The sequence below is a fragment of the Loxodonta africana genome, chromosome 15, assembly GCF_030014295.1.
Source record: "Loxodonta africana isolate mLoxAfr1 chromosome 15, mLoxAfr1.hap2, whole genome shotgun sequence".
Classification (NCBI taxonomy): domain Eukaryota; kingdom Metazoa; phylum Chordata; class Mammalia; order Proboscidea; family Elephantidae; genus Loxodonta; species Loxodonta africana.
The window spans coordinates 74,072,710-74,094,984 of record NC_087356.1 but is presented as its reverse complement, the minus strand read 5'-3'; the positions used below and the strand labels follow the sequence as shown (position 1 = coordinate 74,094,984).

General features: G+C 46.9%; 1 protein-coding gene across 7 annotated transcripts in view; it reads left to right on the top strand.

Moving 5' to 3' along the window:
* The first annotated feature begins 3,995 nt into the window (after window positions 1-3,995).
* The window catches only part of UBASH3B (ubiquitin associated and SH3 domain containing B), a 184,506-nt gene continuing 166,226 nt past the window's right edge, over window positions 3,996-22,275 (top strand). For 2 of the 7 annotated variants that reach the window (XM_023558214.2, XM_064268932.1), the window contains exon 1: window positions 3,996-4,524. In XM_023558214.2, the coding sequence (XP_023413982.2) occupies window positions 4,473-4,524 (52 nt within the window). In that variant the 5' untranslated portion in view covers window positions 3,996-4,472. The remainder of the gene's footprint in view (window positions 4,525-22,275) is intronic. The other 5 variants (XM_023558219.2, XM_064268934.1, XM_023558217.2 and 2 more) reach the window with 3 other exon arrangements.

The window sequence follows — 22,275 nt, the reverse complement described above, 5'->3', positions numbered from 1 at the left end:
TGGAAGAAAGGCCTGGTGATCTCCTGAAAAATCAGCCACTGAAAACTCTGGGGAGCACAGTTCTACTGTGACATACACGTGGTTGCCATGAGTCAGATGCAACCACAACAAGAAAGTGCTGGCTGGGATCAGGGCTGAGGAGTTAAACAGCGCTCACATGAACAAAAAGAGCTTTGTGGTCCAGGATGGATTTTGACATGATTGGTTGGTGCAAGGGAAGTTGACAACTTGCTTTCCCTTCAGAGGGAACAGCTTGATGCTGGCACGCCAGCTCCATCACTGAGCAAGATTCTACTCCCTGCCTCACCCCTCTCCACCACGGTAAGGTATGTCATCAGAATAGTCATCCTTCCTCTCTCTTTACAATGTAACAACACAGGTATTTATAAAGCTTCCCCTAGCTTTTGAAAGTCAATACAATTAAAGCACAATGCATCTTAATTGCCGGGCCCCCAACCCTGTGCAGAATCAAGGGCAGCAGCCCTAAATAAAACAAGCGCTGGCTCTGAGCTGAAAACGCCAAGTGGAATTTTTGTAAGAGTACCCCAGACAAAACAGCTGTATCTAAGGTGCTTGGTTTTCCATAGTGCTTTTACCTTTTTTTTTTTAACCAGGCTTCTAAAACTATTTTTGTATCCATCATTTCCTCTATCTAACAGTTTGCCTAAAGGCAGTGAGAAAAAAAAAAGACGGTTCAATTTTTCTGGAGAAAGAGAGATCCAGCAATTCCTGGGGCACAGAAGTCAAAAAGATAATCATGATCAGGCATCTTGATGACCAATTTCCTCATCATGAACATAACCACAGCAGAACGTAGTTGGCCAAATTTTAAGGGTCTCAGTCCCGGCTTTGCCACTTACTAGTGGCATGACCTTGGACAAGAAACTTGATTTTGCTGGTTCAGCATCATCACTTGTATAATGGCCAGTAATATATTAGTACCTACCTGATGCTTTTGTTGCTGAGTTATGTGTGTAAGTATGTGCTCAAAAAGTGTCAGTTATTATTTGTGTACTGCTTTATGGCTTATGTTATAAATTGAATTGTGTCCCTCCAAAATGTGTGTCAACTTGGCTAGGCCATGATCCCCAGTTTTGTGTGATGGTCCATAATTTTGTCATCTGATATGATTTTCCTACGTGTTAGAAATCCTACCTCTATGATGTTAATGAAGCAGATTAAAACCAGTTATGTTAATGAGGCAGGACTCAATCTACAAGATTTGGCTATATCTTGAGTCAATCTCTTTCGAGATATAAAAGAGAGAAGTGAGCAGAGAGACGGGGGACTTCCTACCACCAAGAATGAAGAACCAGGAGGGGAGTGCGTGCTCTGGGCCCAGGGCCTCTGCGCTAAGAAGCTCCTAGACCAGGGAAGACTGCTGGCAAGTACCTTTCTCCAGAGCCGACAGACAGGGAAAAACTTCCCCTTGGAGCTGGCACCCAGAATTCAGACTTCTAGCTTACTAGACTGTGAGAGAATAAATTTCTGTTTGCTAAAGCCATCCACTTGTGGTATTTCTGTTACAGCAGCACTAGATAACTAAGACAGCTTACAAAGCATTTCCACAGACGTTATCTCTTGACTAAGCATTTGGAAGCAATTCAGGACACTGGGAAAGTACGGGGTCCTTTATTGAATATGTCACCAAGAGGCTAGTCTTCCTGGCATGGTTTTCCACGCCCAGGCCCACCTCTTCTCCATGCCCTGGAAAAGCACTCTGTAAGGTCTTCAGGACTTGCTCTCTGCTCAAGAAAAAGCTTCCACCCAGGAAGTAAGAACTTTCCCTCATTCCTCACCCAGCAGAATGCAGACTATGCACGTTGTTGCTTTAGTCCCAGCAGTCCTTATATCCCTACTGCCAAACACCACTAGATAGTCTTTAGCATGCCAATTCCGGACTAAAGGAATTACGCTGTGTCATTTCCCCTGGTAAAACCTTTAGAGCCCTTAGGAAGCTATGTCCAAAAGCTATTCAACTTTTTCTCCATGAAGTGCCTCCCTCCTCCACACTCCAAGCAGGGGGAGGGTAGGAGGCTGACATTTTTGGAGACCTTCGTATGTGTAAGATATCATCATACTAGGTTATCACCATCCATACAGATAAGGAAATGGGGCTGACAAGGGAAAAAGTATCTTGCCTAAGGCACCACAGTGGGTGAAAACTCTCGTTTAGGCACTTATCAGCTGTGTGATCTTCCACAACTCCCTGAGCTGAGGTTTCACATCTGTAAAATTCAAATAATAGCAGTTGACATCTCATAGAGTCCTTGTAAAAATTCAGCGAGTTAATTCATTTATTATGCTTAGCAAGTGATTGGCATGTACAAGAGCCCAATAACTGTTAGGTTTTATTATTATCTAAAAAAGGAAGAGCTTCTCAATTGGCATAACAGAGTTTCTAAAGAAAATGTTCTACCTCCTCCTTTGGCGAGTAGCGTCTATGGTCTTAAAAGCTTGTGAATAGCCATCTAAGATACTCCATTGGTCTCACCCCATCTGGAGCAAGGGAGAATGAAGAAAACCAAAGACACAAGGAAAAGATTAGTCCAAAGGACTAATGGACCACGACTACCACAGCCTCCACCAAACTGAGTCCAGCACAATTAGATGGTGCCCGGCTACCACCAACGACTGCTTGGACAAGGATCACAATAGAGGGTCCCTGACAGGGCTGGCAAAAAATGTAGAACAGAATTCTAACTCACACACACACAAAAAAAACAGATCTACTGGTCTGTCAGAGATTGGAGAAACCCCAACAGTATGGCTCCTGGACACCCTTTTAGCTCAGTAATGAAGTCACTCCTGATGTTTACCTTTCAGCCAAAGATTAGACAGGCCCATAAAACAAAATGAGACTAAATGGACACACCAGCCCAGGGCAAGGACGAGAAGGCAGGAGGGTACAGGAAATCTGGTAACGAGGAGCCTAAAGTTGAGAAACGGAGAGTGTTGACATGTCGTGGGTTTGGCGACCAATGTCACAAAACAATATGTGTATTAATTGTTTAATCAGAAGCTAGTTTGCTTTGTAAACCGTCCTCTAATGTACAATAAAAATAAAATGAAATAAAAGAAAGAAAAATAAAAAAGGAAGAGCTGCTAGGGTTTACTCTGCCTTTTTCATTACACCAAGTGTAATGAGAACAAAGACTTTGTCTCCTGATAAAAAAGCTTTAAAATCCACCCCCCCTCCCCAAGTTGATGGCCTGGGGCAGGGGAAGCAAATGTGGCTATCACTTGTTTTATAACGCAATTCACTTAGTCATCTTTACTGAGAAGTGGCAGGTCGGTCTTTCATAAGGTATTCACTGCCTCATGAAAATAGGCCCATTCCATCCTGAACACCTCTTGATGGAATGCCAGTGCCCTTTCTGTGTTCCTTCTAGTCCTCGCATCCCCTGGTGCCTCCACCCTCCTTCCACTTCCTCCCTCACCTCCCCCTTCCTCCTTTCCTCTTCCCCTTCCTTTTCTCCTTTCCACCCCCTCTTCTCCCTGGTCCCCCCTCTCCCTTCTGGAACCTGAGATCCCACTCTTTCCACTGAAGTAACTGTCCCAAGTCGCTGACCATGTACAAGGTTTTCGGTCTAGTCACTGAACAGGCTGACCCGAACCCGGCCCCCAACAGGGTTTTTTTTTTTTTTTTGCAAAATCTTTCAGAAGCAAAGCTTTTTATCATCAGGCCCTTATGGCTCGGCCTTCTGATCCACTAATGTCATCCTTCGGTCCGCTGGATTTCCATTATTAACCCCATCTAGAACCACATGAAACTTGAAACAAGTTATCTGCTGTTTTGAGGCCCAGCTGGGCTAAATGCAAGCCAAGAAAAGGGCTGGGGCTTGGGGGGCGGGGTGGGTCTCAGGCGCCCACGCCCACAGAGCCTTCGCAGGTTGGGATCCCCCGCCTAGTCGGCCTCCGGGACTACAGCTCCAGCCCCGCCCGAGCCGCCACCGGCAGCGCGGCCGCTTTAAGAGAGGGGCGGGGCCCCGGCACAGGCAAGGCCGGGCCAGCCCACCCGGCTGCTTTTCCTTTTTGATCCATTCAAAAATTACTCATTGCAAATTCCCGGACTGCTCCGAGCAGAGAAGGAAGGGGGCGGAGGAGCGAAGGTTACTGCCGGCGCCGCGCGGGGGCACTGGGGCCGGAGCAGCTGCCAGCTGGTCCCGCAGAAGCAGCTCAGCGGCGGCTCTGGCTCCGGTGGCCTCACCAGGAAGCGGCAGCGCCTCGACACTGGGCTAGCCCGGAGCCGTCGCCGCCGCCACCACCAACACCCGCCCGGCTTTCGGTCTCCAAGCCCCCTACGGTCCTCACTCCCCACGCCCCGGCCCGGCGCCTCCCGGAGATGGCTGGCCGCTGAGCCTTGGCTCGGTACAGCAGCCCCAGCGCCCTCGGCATGGCCGCGCGAGAGGAACTGTACAGCAAAGTCACCCCCCGGCGGCACCGCCAGCAGCGCCCAGGCACCATCAAGCATGGATCGGCGCTGGACCTGCTCCTCTCCATGGGCTTCCCCAGAGCCCGCGCGTGAGTGACCGTGCGTCAGCCCCCGCGACCTTCGCGACTCGCCCGCCTGCCCCTCGGCTTCGCTCCGGCTCGCCTCCCCGCGCCTGCTGACAGGCGGCGCGCGTCCTGTGCCCACAACCTGTTGGGGGCAGGATGGGCGCGCCGGCTGCCTGGGACTCGGCTCCTCCGGGCGGGGCTCAAGGGGCAGACGCCGCGCGGGAGCTTGCCTTTGGATGCTTAAGTCTGTGGGGCCAGGGCACGTGGTTCCAGCCCCGGGTACCGTGCCCTGCGCCCTGCGCCCGGCTTCCGCGGGACAGGACTAAGCCGTTCTCCAGCGCGCTCCCTGAGGTCCCCGTCGCCGAGCCCCTGGGGAGGCGGGACCCGACAGAGGCATCCTTTCAATCCTGAACGTTTTGCTGGCAGGGGATCCTCTGGTGGCTGGGAAAGGACAAGGGACTGTGGGGCAAGGAGGCCGGCGCCCCTACTGCGGTGGCTTCCAGCTCCGGATGTCGCTCGCTGGTTCAGTTTCCCTCCGGAGTAGGAGGAGCGGGAGCGTGGGTGTTGCTGCGTGTTCATTGATTGGGAGGGTGGAATGAGAAGGAGAAGCGATTCCTCCAGGGGACATGGGTTCTCGTCAATGGTGACGGCAGCGCAGAAATCTGTGGGTGCCTGAGAGTAAGGAGGGGGAGCTGTCCTCTTTCATTTTTCTTTCCTTTGGAGGGTGGGGTAGGGCAGGGCAGAGATGGGGGCAGGTGGCTGTCCCTGCAGCCTGCTGGGCAGAGGCCTGGTTGCCAGCACAGGGAGCAGCCGCAGAAGTCTTTCCCTGGTCAACTCCAGTCTGTGGGCTGGAAGCCTGCCTAAGAGCAAGCTACGGTCCCTTGGCCAGGCCATTCTCTCCCTGGTCCCTGTCTCTAAACAGCGTGCAGATTTCTTGGGTTTCTTAGGAAGGGACTTTAAAAACAAGACAAAACACGGCCACAGAGTCGATTCCAAGTCATAGTGAATCCCTAAGACAGGGTAGAACTGCCCCCATAGAGTTTCTGAGGCTGTAGCAACCCTATAAGACAGAGCAGAAATGCTCCATAGGGTTTCCAAGGCTATAAATCTCTTATGGAAGCAGACCACCACGTCTTTCTTCCACAGAGGCTGGTGGGTTTGAACGTCCAACCTTTCAGTTAGTAGCCAGGTTAGTAGCCAAGTGCTTTTAACCACTGGGCCACCAGGGCTCAGTGGGGATGTAGATGTGTGGAATCCTGTGGGGCTCTGCCTCTTTGAATTATATCACCTGAATGGGAGAGTTGGACATACTTTATCAGAAAGGGAAGGGCCAAGTTAATAAAAGTTGATTGATTGATTGATTGCCCTCTTCCCAGGGGATAATGCTGGATCTTGTTTCCTCTGCCCCTGAGCAAAGCTTGTTTACTGTCTTCTTTCCTATCTTGGCTCTTAATCACAGCAGACCCCTGAATGTGTCGTTCCATCCGGTCTGCTGAGACAGGTTGGAATGGCCTTGGAAGGCCATGAGATGTAATGATTTCTGTCTCCTACTGACTTCTGAGTTCCAGGGCCAGATGCCAGAGTTCAAGGGGAAAGATGTGGAGAGCTCTGTGGAGGGCGCATCTGTTGTGCATCCTGCGAGTGAGGCCCTCCATGTGGATGATCTGATGTGCGAGCCCTTTAAGATCTGGCGCTCGGAGTGGGGAAGTCTGCTGAACGCAGAATTAGTGTGGTCCCAGGCATCTGCCTTTTCTGAAAAGAGGCCAACGTCGAGGAACTAAATCACTTAATTAAGGGAAGGACTACTTAACTGAACTCCTCAGATATGTTGCTATTTAAACTAGCTTGAAGGGGACATCTGTATTCCTGCACTGGATTCTGGCACCTTGTACGTATCCTGACAGATTACTATGATGGTCTAATTTTGGCTCCCCCAATCCTGGAGATCTCATAACAGCCAGCATTTATTGAGTATTTTGCTATATATTGTTCCGAACACTTGACCATTTTATCCTCCCAACAACCCAATGAGGAAGGTACCATATGCCCATCTTATGAATGGAGAAACTGAGACTTAGAGAGATTACTTGATTTGCTCAAGGTCACAACAGTAAGCAGTGAAACTGGGATTCAAACCCTGGCGGTGTGTGTGCATAGCTCAGGCCCCAGAGCCAGGATGTAAATGAGTTAACGCTCATAACATGCTTAGAACAGTGCCTGACACATAATGGTCAATTTTTAAGTGTTAGCTACTGTATTAGTTTCCTGTGGCTGCTGTGACAAGTTACACCACACTGGGTGGCTTATAAAATTCAGAACCCAGAAATAAATTAAGAAATTTCTTCTCTCACAGTTTGGGAGTCTAGAAGTTCAAAATCAGTACTGCTGGGCCAAAATCAAAGTGTTAGCAGAGCTGTGCTCACTCCAAAGGCTTTAGGGGAGAATCTATTCATTGCCCCTTCTAGCTTCTGGAGGCTGCTGCCATTCCTTGACTTGGGGCTCCAACACTCCAGTCTCTGTCTCCATGGTTATATTGCCTTCTCTTCTGTCTATGTCAAATTTCCCTCTCTTATAAGGATACATGCGATTGCATTAATGGCCTACCTGGACAATCCAGAATAATCTCCCATCTCAAGATCCTTAACCACATCTGCAGAGTCCTCTATTGACATATAAAGTAACATTCACAGGTTCTAGGGATCAGAGCATGAGTATCTTGCAGGGAGCCATTATGCAGCCTACCACAGCTGCTCCTAATATTATCGCTAGCACTGCCTCGCCTTCCTAAAGAAGGGCAGGGTGTGTCATGATGAAACAGCCTGGCTGGGAGAGAAGTTGGGTTTGATACTTTGTCTTTCTAAAATTTTTGGAGGGGGCCCTGGAGGTCACCTGACCTAGCTCCCCTCCCTACCCAGGCTTGCATCTTTTCTCCTTCAATCCAGAAAGGCCGATGAGGTCAGTGTTTCCCATAATACCTTAGGTCAATATGAAGAGGGACCTCTCCATGGGGCCATCTGAGATTCCAGATTCCAGGCTTTTAATTTCATTTTGGAGAGTTGAGAAGAAAGAGTGTAAGGCCATTAATTAGGCTTAGCTTATGAAGTTTAGTCTCTTTCTAGAGCCTTAAGACTCACGATGAAAATTAAGGCAGGAGAGAGGAGTGTTAGTCTCCTGCGCTCAGGAAGACGAGGGTGTGATACTTGGAGAATGGATTACATGGATGTCTGGAACATGGCCCTTAGTGAATGAATGGAGGCAGCCCAGGCTGACAGTTCTGGCTTTGCCTGTGGGTGGTAAATGGGCCTGGTGCTGTGCAGCACCAAGAAGAATGCATGGTAGGGCTCTAAGTGGACCGGTAGAGAGCTCAGAGGCCCCAAAGGCCTGGGTTCCATCCCAACCTGTGTTGTGCTGTGGTTTTCGAAAAGTCACCTAACCCCCTCGGTGCCTCGCTGGCTGTCTTTACGGAGAACAGGAGGAAGATTAATTAGTGCAGGCTTATTAAGTGCTCGACAGAGCTAAAAGGAGTGTGCAGTACTCAGCTGAAGGCAGGGTGACCTCGGGGTATGTTCTCTCTAGCTCATTACTCCCCTGGAGCTGGGCTAGGTTTTTTCCATTCCAAAATAGGAACTTTGGTCCCACGTAGACAGTGCTGTAGAAGAACCTGCCATATGCAAAAGAATTGAGAACTGGTCATTGAGAAGTGTATGTGTGTGTGCGTGCAAGCAAGGACTGGGTAAGGAGGTATTAGGGAAGCATCTGGAAAGAAACTTTTAAGGGGTCAAAATGAGCTATCCTTTCCTTCTTCTTTCTATGCGCATTAGCCCTTCCCTGTTCTAAAAGTTCTACAAATAAAGGTTCAACTTTATTGAGACTGGAGTGAGATTGGTCTGAAGGAAAAGAAGTATGTGTCAGAGAGCTGTGGGAAGAGGATGCCTCAGAGGGTCTGAGTATATATGACACGGGAGGAAGCCAGATCAGGAGCTGTGATAGAACTGTTGCTTTGGCCAGCCCTGTTTGATTTCAGAGCACTAATATCCCCCTCCTGACCTCTGTGCTTCTGGGAAGAAAGAGACTCTTACCACTTCGTAGTTTGGGACCAATTGTGAGACTTTGAGCAAGTCACTAGACAATTGAATTTGAAGAGTCCTTGCTGATACAACCCTGACTTTTTTTTTTTAAGGCTGCCTGTGGCTAGAGCTTCCTTTGTGTATAGCAAATGACTTTCGAATGTGTGCTAATAATTGAGAGATAAGAATCCTGTGAAAGAACACAGTGGCACTTGAAGTTTTTCAGTATTCCATTTAACCCCTTTTCCTCAGTATTTTTATTGGCTTTTATGTCTAGTGATACCTGTCCTGTGTATCTGACTACGGGGATTTCCAAGAACAAAATGAGAGACTGGACAGGAGAGGATTTAGGAAAGGTAAAAATATAATCTGGACTCAAGAGATTACGATGATATTATTGTGTTGGATTGAAAGAAAAGGAAGGAGATGAGACGGGGGTTGAGGTACTTGGAGAGGACTTACATGTACTATCAGAGTGTCCTTTTTATCCTACGGAGAAAATCCGAACATGCCTAATTAAAAAAGCAGCAAAGTGGCAGAAGGAACGTGCTGCAATAAACCCCTTCTTTTTTTTCGACCTTGCTTTCGATAGTAAGCTGCATTAGCTGTGTCTCACTGCTCGGAGATAAGGAACTCAAAGTTGGCTGCACAAGGAGTTGAGAGGCACCTTGCAGAGCCCAAGAGTTCAAGTGTTGGGTTTCTCTGCTTTCCCTCGCTGACATTGGATCCTCTGAAAGCACTTGGTCTAAAATGTAGCCGAGTCTGGGCTGGAGGCTGAGGCTGCTTTCCCAGGGGCCTTGGATAGAAACCCTGGTGGTGTAGTGGTTAAGAGCCATGGCTGCTAACCAAAAGGTCAGCAGTTTGAATCTACCAGGCACTTTTGGAAACCCTATGGGGCAGTTCTACTCTGTCCTATAGGGTTGCTATGAGTCGGAATCAACTTGACAGCAACTGGTTTGGTTTTTGTTTTTGTTTTGTTTTTTCATAGAAAGACAAGACAAACCAGGGCCGACCTGGAGCTGAAAGGATCTTCTAGGCTAGCAGGGCAAAGAAGTCTCTAATCTACCCACCATGCCTGCATACCCACACAACACTCCCTTACATTTGTATGCTATTCCGCAGTTCACAAATTACTCTCACATACACTAAGTATCCGTCTCGATCCACACACACCAGTCCTGTGAGGTGGTTGTTGTTGCTAGCTGGCGTCAAGTCAGCCCCTGACTGATTGCAACCTCCTGCACAATGGGATCAAACCGTCGTGATCCATAGGGCTTCCAATGGCTAATTTTCAGGAGCAGAACACCAGCCCTTTCTTCCTATTCTTAGTCTGGAAGCTCTGCTGAAACCTGCGTCATAGCAGAGTATCAGCCTCTACTGACAGATGAGTTGTGGCTGTGCGTGAGGTGTATTGGCCAGGAATGGAACCCGGGTCTCCCGCACGGAAGGTGAGAATTCTACCACAGAACCACGACTACCGTTCCTGTGAGGTTAAGCAGATCATAAAAGGCTCGTTTTAGTTAAAAGCAGGCTTGAGGCTCAGAGGAGTCTGGAGACTTGCCCATGGTCATACCTGGTCATAGCATGCAGCTGGATCATAGGGGCAGTGTCACCACAGGAGCCTAAGCCTAAAATGGCAAATTCAGTGAACTTTCCAGTCCATACAGGGGCACTGGTTCAAAAACCAAGACATGGCCATGCTTCCTTTTGAACTTTATTGAGGCATAGTTTATTAAACCTGTTTAAAGATGGGTGAGTTTTGACAAACGAATACATACGTGTAATCACTACCACAAGACACGGCCCATGTTCATCACCCCTAGAAGTTTCCTTGTGCCCTTTAGTGTCAATGGCCTCTCCAGCCCCAGTCCCAGGAACCACCAGTCTGCTTTCTGTCACTGTAGATTAGCTTGGGTTTTCTAGAATTGCGTAGAAATGGAATGATACGGTGCACCCTCTTGTGACTGGCTTCTTTCATTCAGTATAATATTTTTGAAATTCATCCATGATGTTGCACGTATCAGTAGTTTGTCCCTTTTTGTGGCTGGGTAAACTGATGTATTTTAATATGCTAATATTATGGAGCACAGTGGTTAAGCATTTGGCTGCTAACCAAAAGGTCAGCAGTTTGAATCCACCAGCTGCTCCCTGGAAATCCTATGGGGCAGTTCTACTCTGTCCTGTAGGGTCGCTCTGAGTCGGGATTAACTTGATGGCAATGAGTTTTTGTTTTTTTTTTTTTTGGAATCATTATAACTCCTTCCCCAGAGCGTCTACAAAAATTCCCTCCTACACCCTAATTTCTACTAGTATCTTAGATTTTTAGAACACTTTAGAGATTACCGTGTACACTCACATACACAATCACCATTAATTTGCAGACACTGATAATTTTATGAGGAAGCCAAGGCTCTGATGATTAAGGACCTTGCCCACAATGTCCAGACAATGAAGAGCAGGGGTGGCTCTCCAGACCTGCGTGATGACTGTCCTGTGTCTTTTGTCACCACCCCACCCCTACCCTCAGCAGCCTCATACTCCAGCCGCCTTTCACAGAGTGGAGAGTAGTTGTCAGAGCTAAAAGTTCCGCTTTGCAGAGAGAACACAAACCTAGGAAATCACCTGTCCCCTGCAGGCTTTGCTTCCCCTGAAGACGGGCGGGCAAGGTGGTGTCAGCATCACCGCCATCCCAGCATGCTGAGTGTCCCTCTACTTGAGCACCTTGAAATGAGTGGACCCAACCATTATCTCTCCCTATTTCTCCGCCCTGGTGGCAGAGAAGTCTGAACTCTTGGTGATCTGTTTGAACAGCCTGTGTTCAAATTCCAGCTCTGCCCCTTACTAGCTCGGTGACCAGGGCAAGGTGCTAAACACTCTAATCTCAGTTCTCCTGTCTGTTACCACAACCAGTACCGGTTGCTGTCACATTGATTCCGTCTCATGGAGCCTCCCATGTGTATCAGGGTAGAGCTGCAGGGTTTTCAATGGCTGATTTTTTAGAAGTAGACTGCCAGACCTTTCTTCCAAGGCACCTCTGGGTAGACTAAAAACTCCAACCTGTTGGTTAGCAGCCGAGCGTGTTAACCCTTTGCACTATCAGGTGACTCCTTCTATTTGTTAAATGCTGATAATGACAGTACTTACTTAAAAAAACTGTTGTTAGGGTTGTTGTTAGCTGCACAATGGAATGAAACGTAGAACAAACCACTGCCCAGTCCTGTTGCATCTCCATGACCAGGTGCTGATCAGTATTCATTGTGATCCATTGGGTTTTCTTTGGCTGCTTTTATGGAAATTGATCTCCAGGCCTTTCTTCCTAGTCCATCTTAGTCTGGAAGTTCTGCTGAAACCCGATCAGCATCAAAGCAAGTAATGAGGTAGTCCTGCCATTCAAGCAGCAATATTATTCTACAGGATTCCCTTTGTTTACTTCTTGAGCATGCAGAGAGTTTCCTTCACTTTCCCACTTCCCCAATCCTCACTGAACCATGGGCATGAAGCAGTGAGAGTGGGGCAGAGTCTGACAGACGGCTTCCCCCTCAGCACTTCACCCCACTGGCGTGTGCCTCCCTCCGTGTGTAGAGGGCTCTGAAGGGTGCCAGGCCTGACCAGAAGCAGAGCTGGAGCACAGCCAGTACCGCCCAAGCTGCTGACTATAATAAATGGCCAGAGTTGGAAATTTGAAGGGGTATCATATGGCTGTCTTCTGATTAGTCCTGAAGCCCCAGAGAGATGCAGAAAAAAGTGCCCTCAAGAATGGAACCTCTTTGTACTGCCATGGGCACAGCCCCAAACAGGCGGCAGAGTCACTGTGGGGAGAACGCCATGCCCGCGGCCCTCATCAGGACTGAAAGCCCTGTCCTGGAGGTTCTCCCAGGGACCACGGGGCATATGCCCAGAGGCTTATGGGGGAATCTGGTGTTTCCCTTTTCCCTGGAGAATGGATACTCAGGCAGTGGCCTGAGTCCTCTGGACCCTGTGCCAAGGGGTTCAAGGTGGGTGATAGTTGATCCCCTTTCTTGGTGGGTATAGTTCCATTTTGCTAATGCCCCTATTTTCCTCATGACTGCAGGCATGCTCTTTGCCACCTACTATTCATGAGGATGAGGCCTACGGTGGATTGAGACAGACGAACATCTAGAAAGAGTCAGAGCTCTTACTGTGTGCACAGCATCCTACTGGATTGCAGTGCCGTCACTGGGGTGGGGGGAGCTGTGGACCGCACCTCCTGACACAGTCAGAGGGGATGGCACCCAAATAACTCCAGGGTCCGAGGCAGCAGCCCCTGGCGAGCAGGTACAGCCAGCGGAGGGGCTGCCAAAGTCCCACCAGGGTTGCTGTCACCCACCACCCAGCGCGGTTACTCATTACCACCACCACCACGCCTTGTCACCACCAGTCAGGGCGTGGGTGGTGTGACCTCGGGCGCTGGCCATTGGGCAAACAGGAAGATCCCCACCTCAGCCAATAGGAGAGGGGAGGAGCTGCGGGCAGCCGCGGGGGTGGGGTCGGAGGGCGGGGCCGCGGGGCGCCACAGCTTGGCCCTGCGCAGGGGCGGGGTGCAGCAGGCAGCTGCTCCCACTAGAGGGGTTCACCAGGTGACCCGCCCACCCCTGGGGGGGATGACACCATGAGTTACCACACTTGGTGACACCAATCCTAGTGACGCCACTACCGGATTGTGTGTGATCCTTGGGGGAACGACGAACTTTAGGTTTCACCAGCTGGCGCTCTGAGGTCAGTCCCTGCCTTTAGCTGGCTGGAGGTCTTCCACAGAGATGTTCTGAGTATCAGCTCTGCCTTTTCTAGACGAACAGAGGTACAAAGGCTCTGGACTTCCCACACCCTGTAGGGAGCCCAGTGGTAACTCTACAATGAAAGCAAACTAGACTCGGCTTTTTTTCAGACTCTGGCTTTGAGCTCTCTTTCTGCTCTCACTTACTGGCTGTATGGACTCATACGAATCCTTTTTTTTCCTGGGCCTCACTGTTCCTAACTGTAAAAGGGGTTGAAGTCAACCCCCTTGGTGTTCTGGCGGCTCAGGGGTGACGTGGACAAGTGCTTTTGGCCCACATCTGGATGTTTTCACTGCTTCACGCATGCTTTTCTGGTCCAGAGCTCTTGGCTTTTCTATTTTTTCTACCCCCCCACCCCCACCCAGTGCTTTATTTTCAAATTCTTCTCTCCTCCCTTTAAAGAAAACTCTTCAGGACTGTTGATATTCTAGGGAGTAAATAAATGGAAAGAAAGATAACAAGGCAATTACAACGGTGGGGAGTCATTTAACGAGTGTACATTAGTATAATTTTCAGATTGGTACACAATGTGCTTTCCTGCTTAATACAACCAAAGTGCTGGTAAAATGAAAAAGGAGGACAGTGCCTGGAGTCCAACATCTGCCGGAAATAAACTGCACTTGGGCACCTTTTTAATTAAAGGGACTTCTTCCCTTTGGCGGAGTCACCAGCTGTCTGTGTATCACTTCCTATTGTGTTCCGTTGTCCCTGTGGAAGCATTAACATTCTTGTATATAAAGCAACTGTGGCAATGAACTCCACCAGGACCCGGCCGCTGCCACACGCAGTGGAAGCTCAAAGAAACACTCAGAGCAGCCCGGAAAATGCCAAGGGGAAGCTGACAGCACAGATGGCAAGAAGCACCGAACGGTTCACGTCTTTCAGGTTTTGTTGAGTAAAGCTCCTCTGTGAGTCAGGTAGCAGGATTGTTTAGAATCTTACTTCCGTGTTCAGTGTTCAGCCCCATTCAAAAATATTTACTGAGAGCATTCGTTCTCTAAATGTTTATTCTTTTATCTCGGGTAGGAAGTACTGAGAGAGGAAGAAAGCAACGTGCCTTCAATGGCCGCTTTTGTGGACTAGCTGTTTAAACACACAGACACACGCTGTGTGGAGTTCTTGGCCAGTGGCATCTGCTATCTCACTTCTTAATCAACCTGTCCTTGAGTCTCCCCCCCCCACCCACCCCCGCCCACCCTTTGTCCTCTTTCCCTAATCGGATTTTACTCATCTTGGAGAACTAGTTCAACCATAGTACATTTGGCTTCCCTCCCCTCCCCTCTGTCTCTCTCTTTTTTTCCTTTCTTCTTCCTTCCCCTCCCCTCCCCTCTTCTCATTTCTTCTCTTTGGAGCCCTGTTAAACCTCACCCTGTGAAGCAAGCAAGCCAGAAGGGATTATCCCCATTTTACTTACAGAGATACAAACTGATTGCCCACGGTTCTTACCCACTTCCACTTGTAATGGTCTTTCCTCTTTGGGACCATTTCTATATCTTGACAACTGAAATCTTTCAAGAATAAGTCAAGAAAAAGCAACATGGTATTTGTCTTATTTCCATGACAAGTTTCCTTGTAATGTCAATTTAAACCCTGGTGGCATAGTGATTAAGTGCTATAGCTGCTAACCAAAATGTTGGCAGTTGGAATCCACCGGCCCTCCTTGGAAACTCTCACGGCCGCTCTACTCTATCCTATAGGGTGCTATGAGTCGAAATTGACACAATAGGTGTTTTGTTTTTTTTTAGTTCCCCATTTATAGACTAGGGTTGCTATGAGTCAGAAATGACTTTATGGCAGTAGGTTTTTTATTTGATTATAGAGTATGGTGGCATAAATTGTTAAGCACTTGGCCGCTAACCAAAAGGTTAGCAGTTCAAGTCCCCACAGAGGTACCTTGGAAGAAAGGCCTGGCAATCTACTTCCAAAAGATTAGCCACTGAAAACCCTATGGAGCACAGTTTTACTCTGACAGACGTGGGGTCACCATGAATCAGAATCTACACCACAGCAGCTGGTTATTATAGACTTCTAGAGCTGGAGTACAAAGATAACTAGACCTACTCTCTGGCCTCAGGGAAATGGCAGTCTAGTGTGGAAGATAGAAAATTACGGTAAAATGTGATAAAGGCTATGCAAGGGGTAGGTGCAGTATCTGTGTGAGAGGATGGGGAGGGTAGGATAACTGGACAGAGAGAGCTGAATTCCATTTAAAGCATAAATAAGATGGGAGCAATAATCTTCAGTTTGAGAGGTAGGGAAGGTCAGTAGACAGTTTAAGGGATTTGTTCAATCTTAGACCACAAATGTAAGATAGAGGCAAATTTTAATTTAAACTTGGCTTTTGTGAACCGTTTGCTCGTCATCCTCCCACTGTCTGTCTCACCACCTCCCTGTCTTCACCTCCAGTAAAGGAGTACCTTAGGTGCTATATTACCAACCAACTCTTTGCCGTCAAGTCGATTCTGACTCATAGCGACCCTACAGGACAGAGCAGAACTGCCCCACAGGGTTTCTGAGGAGCGGCTGGTGGATTTGAACTGCCAACCTTTTGGTTAACAGCCAAATGCTTAACCACTGTGCTGCATTAGTATCTAGTTCATAAGGAAAAGCAAATTATTTGGCTACCAAAAGAGCAGCTGGCCCATAGTTGCATCTAACTTTAGGTTTTATATTATTTCATTCATTCTTCCATAAAGCATTTACTGAGTGCCTGCTGTATGCCCAGAGTTGTTAGGAATGTAAAGATTGGCTTTCTCCTCCAGAAGCTCAGCCTTTCTCAGGACAGAAAGACATAATTCACAGATATGATATAATAACACAATTAGTGTTGTAATAGAGGTTTAAAGAAAAGTCTCTGGGATCACAGAAAAGGCAATGATTAATGCAACATGAGAGGGTTGGGAAAAGCAGAGGAGGTAACAAGCCAGACCTTAAACAATGAGTAGCCATTTTCTCGGCCTGGAAGAGGGCGTGGCACGAAATTGGGAACATAAGACATATGGGGACAGGGCAATGGGGTGCGGGTCAGGGGAGCAAGCAGGCAGGAGAAGGGTGGTGGGAGATAAGAATGGAGAGGTTGGTTGGGGCCAGATTGTCTCCTAGAGGTTATGGGAAATAAGATATCAAAGTACAGAAACGACACAACCAAACTGTCAATATAAAGAATGGAATAGAGCAGAGAAAAAGTGGATGTGGAAGCCAGTTAGAAGGTAGTCGTAGTAGTTCAGGTGAAAGATGAACAGAACTTGAGGAAAATCGATACATGTATACCAATGTTCATTGCAGCACTATTCACAATAGCCAAAAATAGTTTTTTTAGTAAAAAACCTGGAAGTCCATCAACAGATGAATGGATATAAAAAATGTGGCACATGCATACAATGGACTATTACTCCACCGTAAGGAGAGATGAGTCCTGATACATTCTACAACATGGATGAATCTTGAAAACATTATGCTGAGTGAAATAAGTCATTCACAAAAGGACAAATATTGTATTAACCCACTTACACAAAGTATCTAGAATAGGCAAATTTATAGAGACCCAAGTTCATTAGTGGTTACCAGAGATAGGAGGGAGGGGGAGAGAAGTCATTGGTTAGGGGGCATTGAGCTTCTGTTAAGGATAATGGAAAAATTTGGAAATGGGTAGTGGTGCTGGTTGCAGGACATGATGAATGTAATTAATGTCACTGAATTTTATGTGTAAAAATGTTGGAAATGGAAGAAAAAAGATGAATAGAGTCAGACTCTAGAGACCATCTTGAGATTGAATCAACAAGACTTATGATCTATTGAGTGTGAAGAATGGGAGAAAAAAAGGTAACTCAAGATTTCCAGCTTGGGAAACTAAAAAGATGGAGACGTTTTTAACCAAGAAGATGGGGAGATTTCCAGGATGAGGTGATGAGTTTGGTTTGAGATGTGTTTTCGGTGTTATGGAACATGTGGAGAAAGATGCAGTTGGAAATAGATATCTGGAGCTTGGGGAGAGGCTAGGGCTGGAAATACAGATTTAGGGACTGATAGTAGTAGAAGCAAGAGGTCTGGTAATGCAAATGGTTAATGCTTGGCTGCTAACCGAAAGGCTGGTGGTTCAAACCCACCCAGCAGCTCCACGAGAGAAAGACCTGGCGATATACTTTCACAAAGATTCTAGACAAGACAACCCCATGGGGCAGTACTGCTCTGTCACATGGGATTGCTATGAGTTGAAATGGACTCAACGGCACCTAACAACATGACAGTAAATAGTAGAAGCCATGAAAGTAAATGTAATGAACCAGGCAGAGTAGAAAGAGTGAGAAAAGAAGCCAGCCTCAAAGACAGAATCCTAGGGAACAAACTGGTGGGTAGAGGAGAGAGAATGGATGAAGGAGGCTGATGAAGAGTAGTTGGAGAGGCAGGAAAAGAACCAAGGAAGAGGCAGTCTAGAAGAAGACAGGGAAGAGAGCTGCATGAAAAGTTGTCAAGTCAACAAAATATTACTTTTCTTTGCATTTCCCAAATGAGTACAATCCCTTGGTTGTGAATGCAGCCAGAGATGTGCCCAGAGGAGGATTCCAAAGCCCCGTGTGGAGTTTCTGATAATCCTCTCTGGATCCCCCAGTCTTTTGAGGACTAGGACCCTTTGATCCTGCCTAACTCTTTGACAGCTGTCTTCCCAAAGAGCTGGAATCTGCTCTCTGAAACTCAGACTATTGTCTGAGATCTGGCTCTGAATAGATAGATTACCTGGGTTCTCTGATGTAAGAATCATCCACCCTTTAGAATCACCCACTACTAAGTTCCGCCTATACATTTTCCCTTCCCTCCATCCCTACGCACCCCCATCAGTGTCACATCTGAACTTACCTATCCTTGGTACAGGAAACCGTACCAAGGCCACCTGATTATTCTTGCTGGATTGACCTTTCATTTCTTTATTCAACAAATCTCTTCTGATCATTTACTGTGTACCGGTTGCTGCTCTATATGCTGTGCGTAAAAACCTCAGTTTCTCCCCTCTGTGGTCTCAGGTTGCTGAGATCCCAGCCTATCACGCAGTAAGCACATATTCTGTAATTTCCTCTCATCAGTAAGCTCCTGCTACCACTGCGTCTTCCATCAAGGAATTCTGGGGATCTATACTATTTATGCTGTCTACTAGGCATCAAGGGTCATGAGGTGGCTAGTGGCCAGGGCTAGAGTGATATCCGTGTTCCTGAAGGAAGGTTTGCTTCGGTCATCTATGGCATTGCAGGGCCGTGCGAATTGTCCTGCACGCTTGAGTCTGTCTGCACTCACCTACAGCCGGGAGACAAGTGGGGCCATGCGGAATATGGATGGATGTTGGGTTTATTGATGGTTCAGAGGGAACTAATAACCAAATGGAAGAGGAAACAACTAGAAGACTTTGAACCAAGGGAGTACCTGATTCAAGGTTGGAGAAAGTACATTTACACCAAGAAAAGGAAAGTTGTACTTTCCATAGTATGTCGTATATTTTGTGGGACTTGAATTTAAAGAGTTGGTAGATGCCAAAAATGTAAATATAGAATATGTAGTTTTAAATTTAGGTCGGTTGATGAGTGATGATTCTGCGTGAGTTGGCAAAGGATGTGAAGAAGAGCGATGTCCTGAACACAGTTCTTTGTGAAAGCTGTAGATATCATCTATTTCACAGGGCTTGGAGGACTGAATGAGCAAACTAGGTGCTCAAGAAATGTTAGTTATTATTCATATCCTAGATCATTCCTAGTATTTAATTATATAATTTAATCATCCATGGGTTCAGAATCATGTATGACAGGAGACTGGTTTTGCTTCAAGGTAAAGAAGCTCATAAAAGGTTCTGCCAATTGCAGTCAAGTCAGTTCCAACTCATGGCGACCTTATGTACGTCAGAGTAAAACTGTGATCTGTAGGGTTCTCCGTGGCTGATTTTTTAGAAGTAGATCACTAGGCCTTTCTTCCAATGACTCAAGTATCCCTGTGGAATTAGAGTATTCCAGCTTGGGAAAACATCTCCAGAAATAGAATCTCAGGAATGTATAGCTAGAATTGCTAGGAGAGTTTGAACTAGTCCAATTCCCTCTTTTTACATATAAGAATAATGAGCCAAGCAAATGAAGTGATTTTTCCACATCCAACAGCTTCCCTTATACCAGAACCAGAGCTCAGGCCTCCTGACTCCCAGTCCAGCTCACAGTTTCTTTTTTTCACATCAGGCTACTTCATCGAGTCCAGGCTCTGCTTCTAAGAACTTAGATTTCTAACAAAGGTTTGGCTCTGTTTTCTGGAGAAGTGGACTGATCTGTTGTCTGGATTAACTCTTGCATATTGTTTCTCTGTCTTTTCTTTTTTCTTGGTCCCTTTCTACTGCCTGCAGTTTGCTTGCATCTCAGCCTATAGAAGATAAGGGTAGCTTGTCCCTAAGCCAGTTGGAATGGTTACCTCTGGGAAGGAGGATGGGATGGATGGGTGAGGAAGTGCCACACCAGTGGTAGAGAAGATGATGGAGGTGATCCTAGTTGTCTCAGTCACCCACCCACGAAAAGAACAAGTTGTATTCTGCTGTGAGGGAAAGCAGACTGGCTTAGAGACAAAAGACTGGATTCTAGTCCTGAATCTGTCGCTTTCTGAGGATATGGTTTTGAGCAAGTTATTTCTACAGGTTGGATGAATCAAAATGAGGCAGTGTATGTAAAAGCAATAAAAAGGACAGAAACCCATGCACGTGGAAAATGATACTATCATTTGTCATCAGTGGTTGAGCCTGGCACCTTGAGGCTCTTATAGAAAGTCTGGAGCCTGTTGGCCCTGAGTGGTGTCTGGCGGGCTTTCCAGTCTTCTTCCCTAACCATGCTCCACTGTTCCAGAGAGGCTAATTCTGTCAAGGTCAGGGACATGAGGAGTCATTTGATAAGCCAGTTTCAGCAAAGGGAACACTTCCTTCCGGAAGCGTAAATTTTCACTTTGCCCCTTTTGGGAAGTAGAGACATGAATCTTAATGATTTAGCAAGTGGCTTTGGTGAAGTAGGTTTTCTAAAATAACAGCAAATGTGGCCAAAGGCTTGTGATTAAGTTTTATATTTTTGCTGTAACAAATTATTACAAATTTAGTGGCTTAAAGCAACACAAATTTATTTTCTTACAGTTTAGTGGTGAGAAGTTCGAAATGAGAGCCTTAAGCACTAAAATCAAGGTGCAGGGAGAGCTGCATTCCTTTTTGAGGCTCTAGGGGAGAAGCCTTGTCCAGTGTCTAGAGCCCACCTGCATTCCTTGGCTACTGACCCCTTCCACCATCTTCAAAGTTCATCATTCCAACCTCTGCTTCCATCATATCTCCTCTGTCTCTGACTCTCCTTCCTCACTTTCCTTTATGAGGACCCTTCTGTTTACATCTCCTAGCTCAAGATCCTTGGTGTATCACATCTGCAGAATTCCTTTTGCTGTCTAAGATAACACTCACAGGTTCTAGGGGTTGGGGCATAGATATCTCTGGAGGTTCATTATTCTCTCTACCACTGTGTGTGTGTGTGTGTGTGTGTACACATTTGGTGTGCATTTCTCTTTAGTCACAGCATAGAGGTCTGCCAGGCTTCCTTCATTTGCCTTTACCATGATTAACTCCTCATTTGTGATTGCATCAGCCTCACCGTTCCCAACCTGAGTACCAAGTATTCATAGCTAATCTTTACTGTCTATTGTGTGCCAGACTGTATTTTAAGCACTTTACAGGTGTGTTAGCTTGTTTATCCTTTACAACAACGCTATGAGGTGGGAACGATTATTATCCCCATTTTACAGGTAAGAAAACTGAAGCACAAAACTGAGACTTTGCCCAAGATCACATAGATAATAAGTGGTAGAACCAGGATGCAATACCAGGCAGTCTGACTCCAGAATCTGAGCTGTTAACAGCACTCACCGTAGTGACATTTAGGTGGTATTTAGTAAAGCTTTGATGAATAGCGGAAGGAAAGAAATGAGGCCCAAATAAGTTATATAGTATCCTTAACCAAACCCAGTGCTGTCGAGTTGATTCCGACTTGTAGCGACCCTATAGGACAGAGTAGAACTGCCCCATAAAGTTTCCAAGGAGCATCTGGCGGATTTGAACTGCCGACCCTTTGGTTAGCAGCCGTAGCACTTAACCACTGTGCCACCAGGGTTTCCATGTTATCCTTAGATTATACAAAACTCGGAATCCACTCAATGGCCACAGGTTTTTTGGTTTTTGGCGGGGGGCCAAGAGAGCAACCTGACTAGCCTATTCCTTTGGTCTGTTATTGGTTTGGTCTCAGCTAACTGCAGTATGATTGGCTGGCTAGTGAAGTGGCCTGGTGTCACAACGATATTACCCTTTATGTGTGTGTTGTGTATTAGCCATCTCAGCTCCAAACTGTGAGAAGACAGGTTGAAAGGCTGTACTCAGGAGTTACAGAATACTAAGTCCCTGACAACCCCCTAGGCCAACCTCCAGCTGCTGTTGCAAATTGAACCTCCACCACAGAAATAGGAAGCCTGCTTCTATCCCTGGGGCCTCAATGAAGAGTTCTCTAGGCAGTGTGTGGTCCAACTGACGTGCATTCAAATTTATACTCCACTTTGGGCATGTTACTAAACCCCTTAGCCTCAGTGTTCCCATCTGTTAAATGGTGGCAATGATGTCTACCTTAAGGGTTATTAAAATGATCAAATGAGCTAATACATATGAAATGCTTAGTGCAGAGCCTGGCTCTTAAGCTTGCGATAAATGGTAGATGTGGTGGTTGAGATTGCTGGCCTTGGAATCACAGAGTTGGATGGGGTACAGAAGGGGACCCGGTCCAAGTTAATAAATCATTCTAAGTCTTTGCAAGAGTGTGTTTCTAAAATTCCCTCCCCAACATCTATAAGATCCCAGGGCCTGGGGATAACTCAAAAAG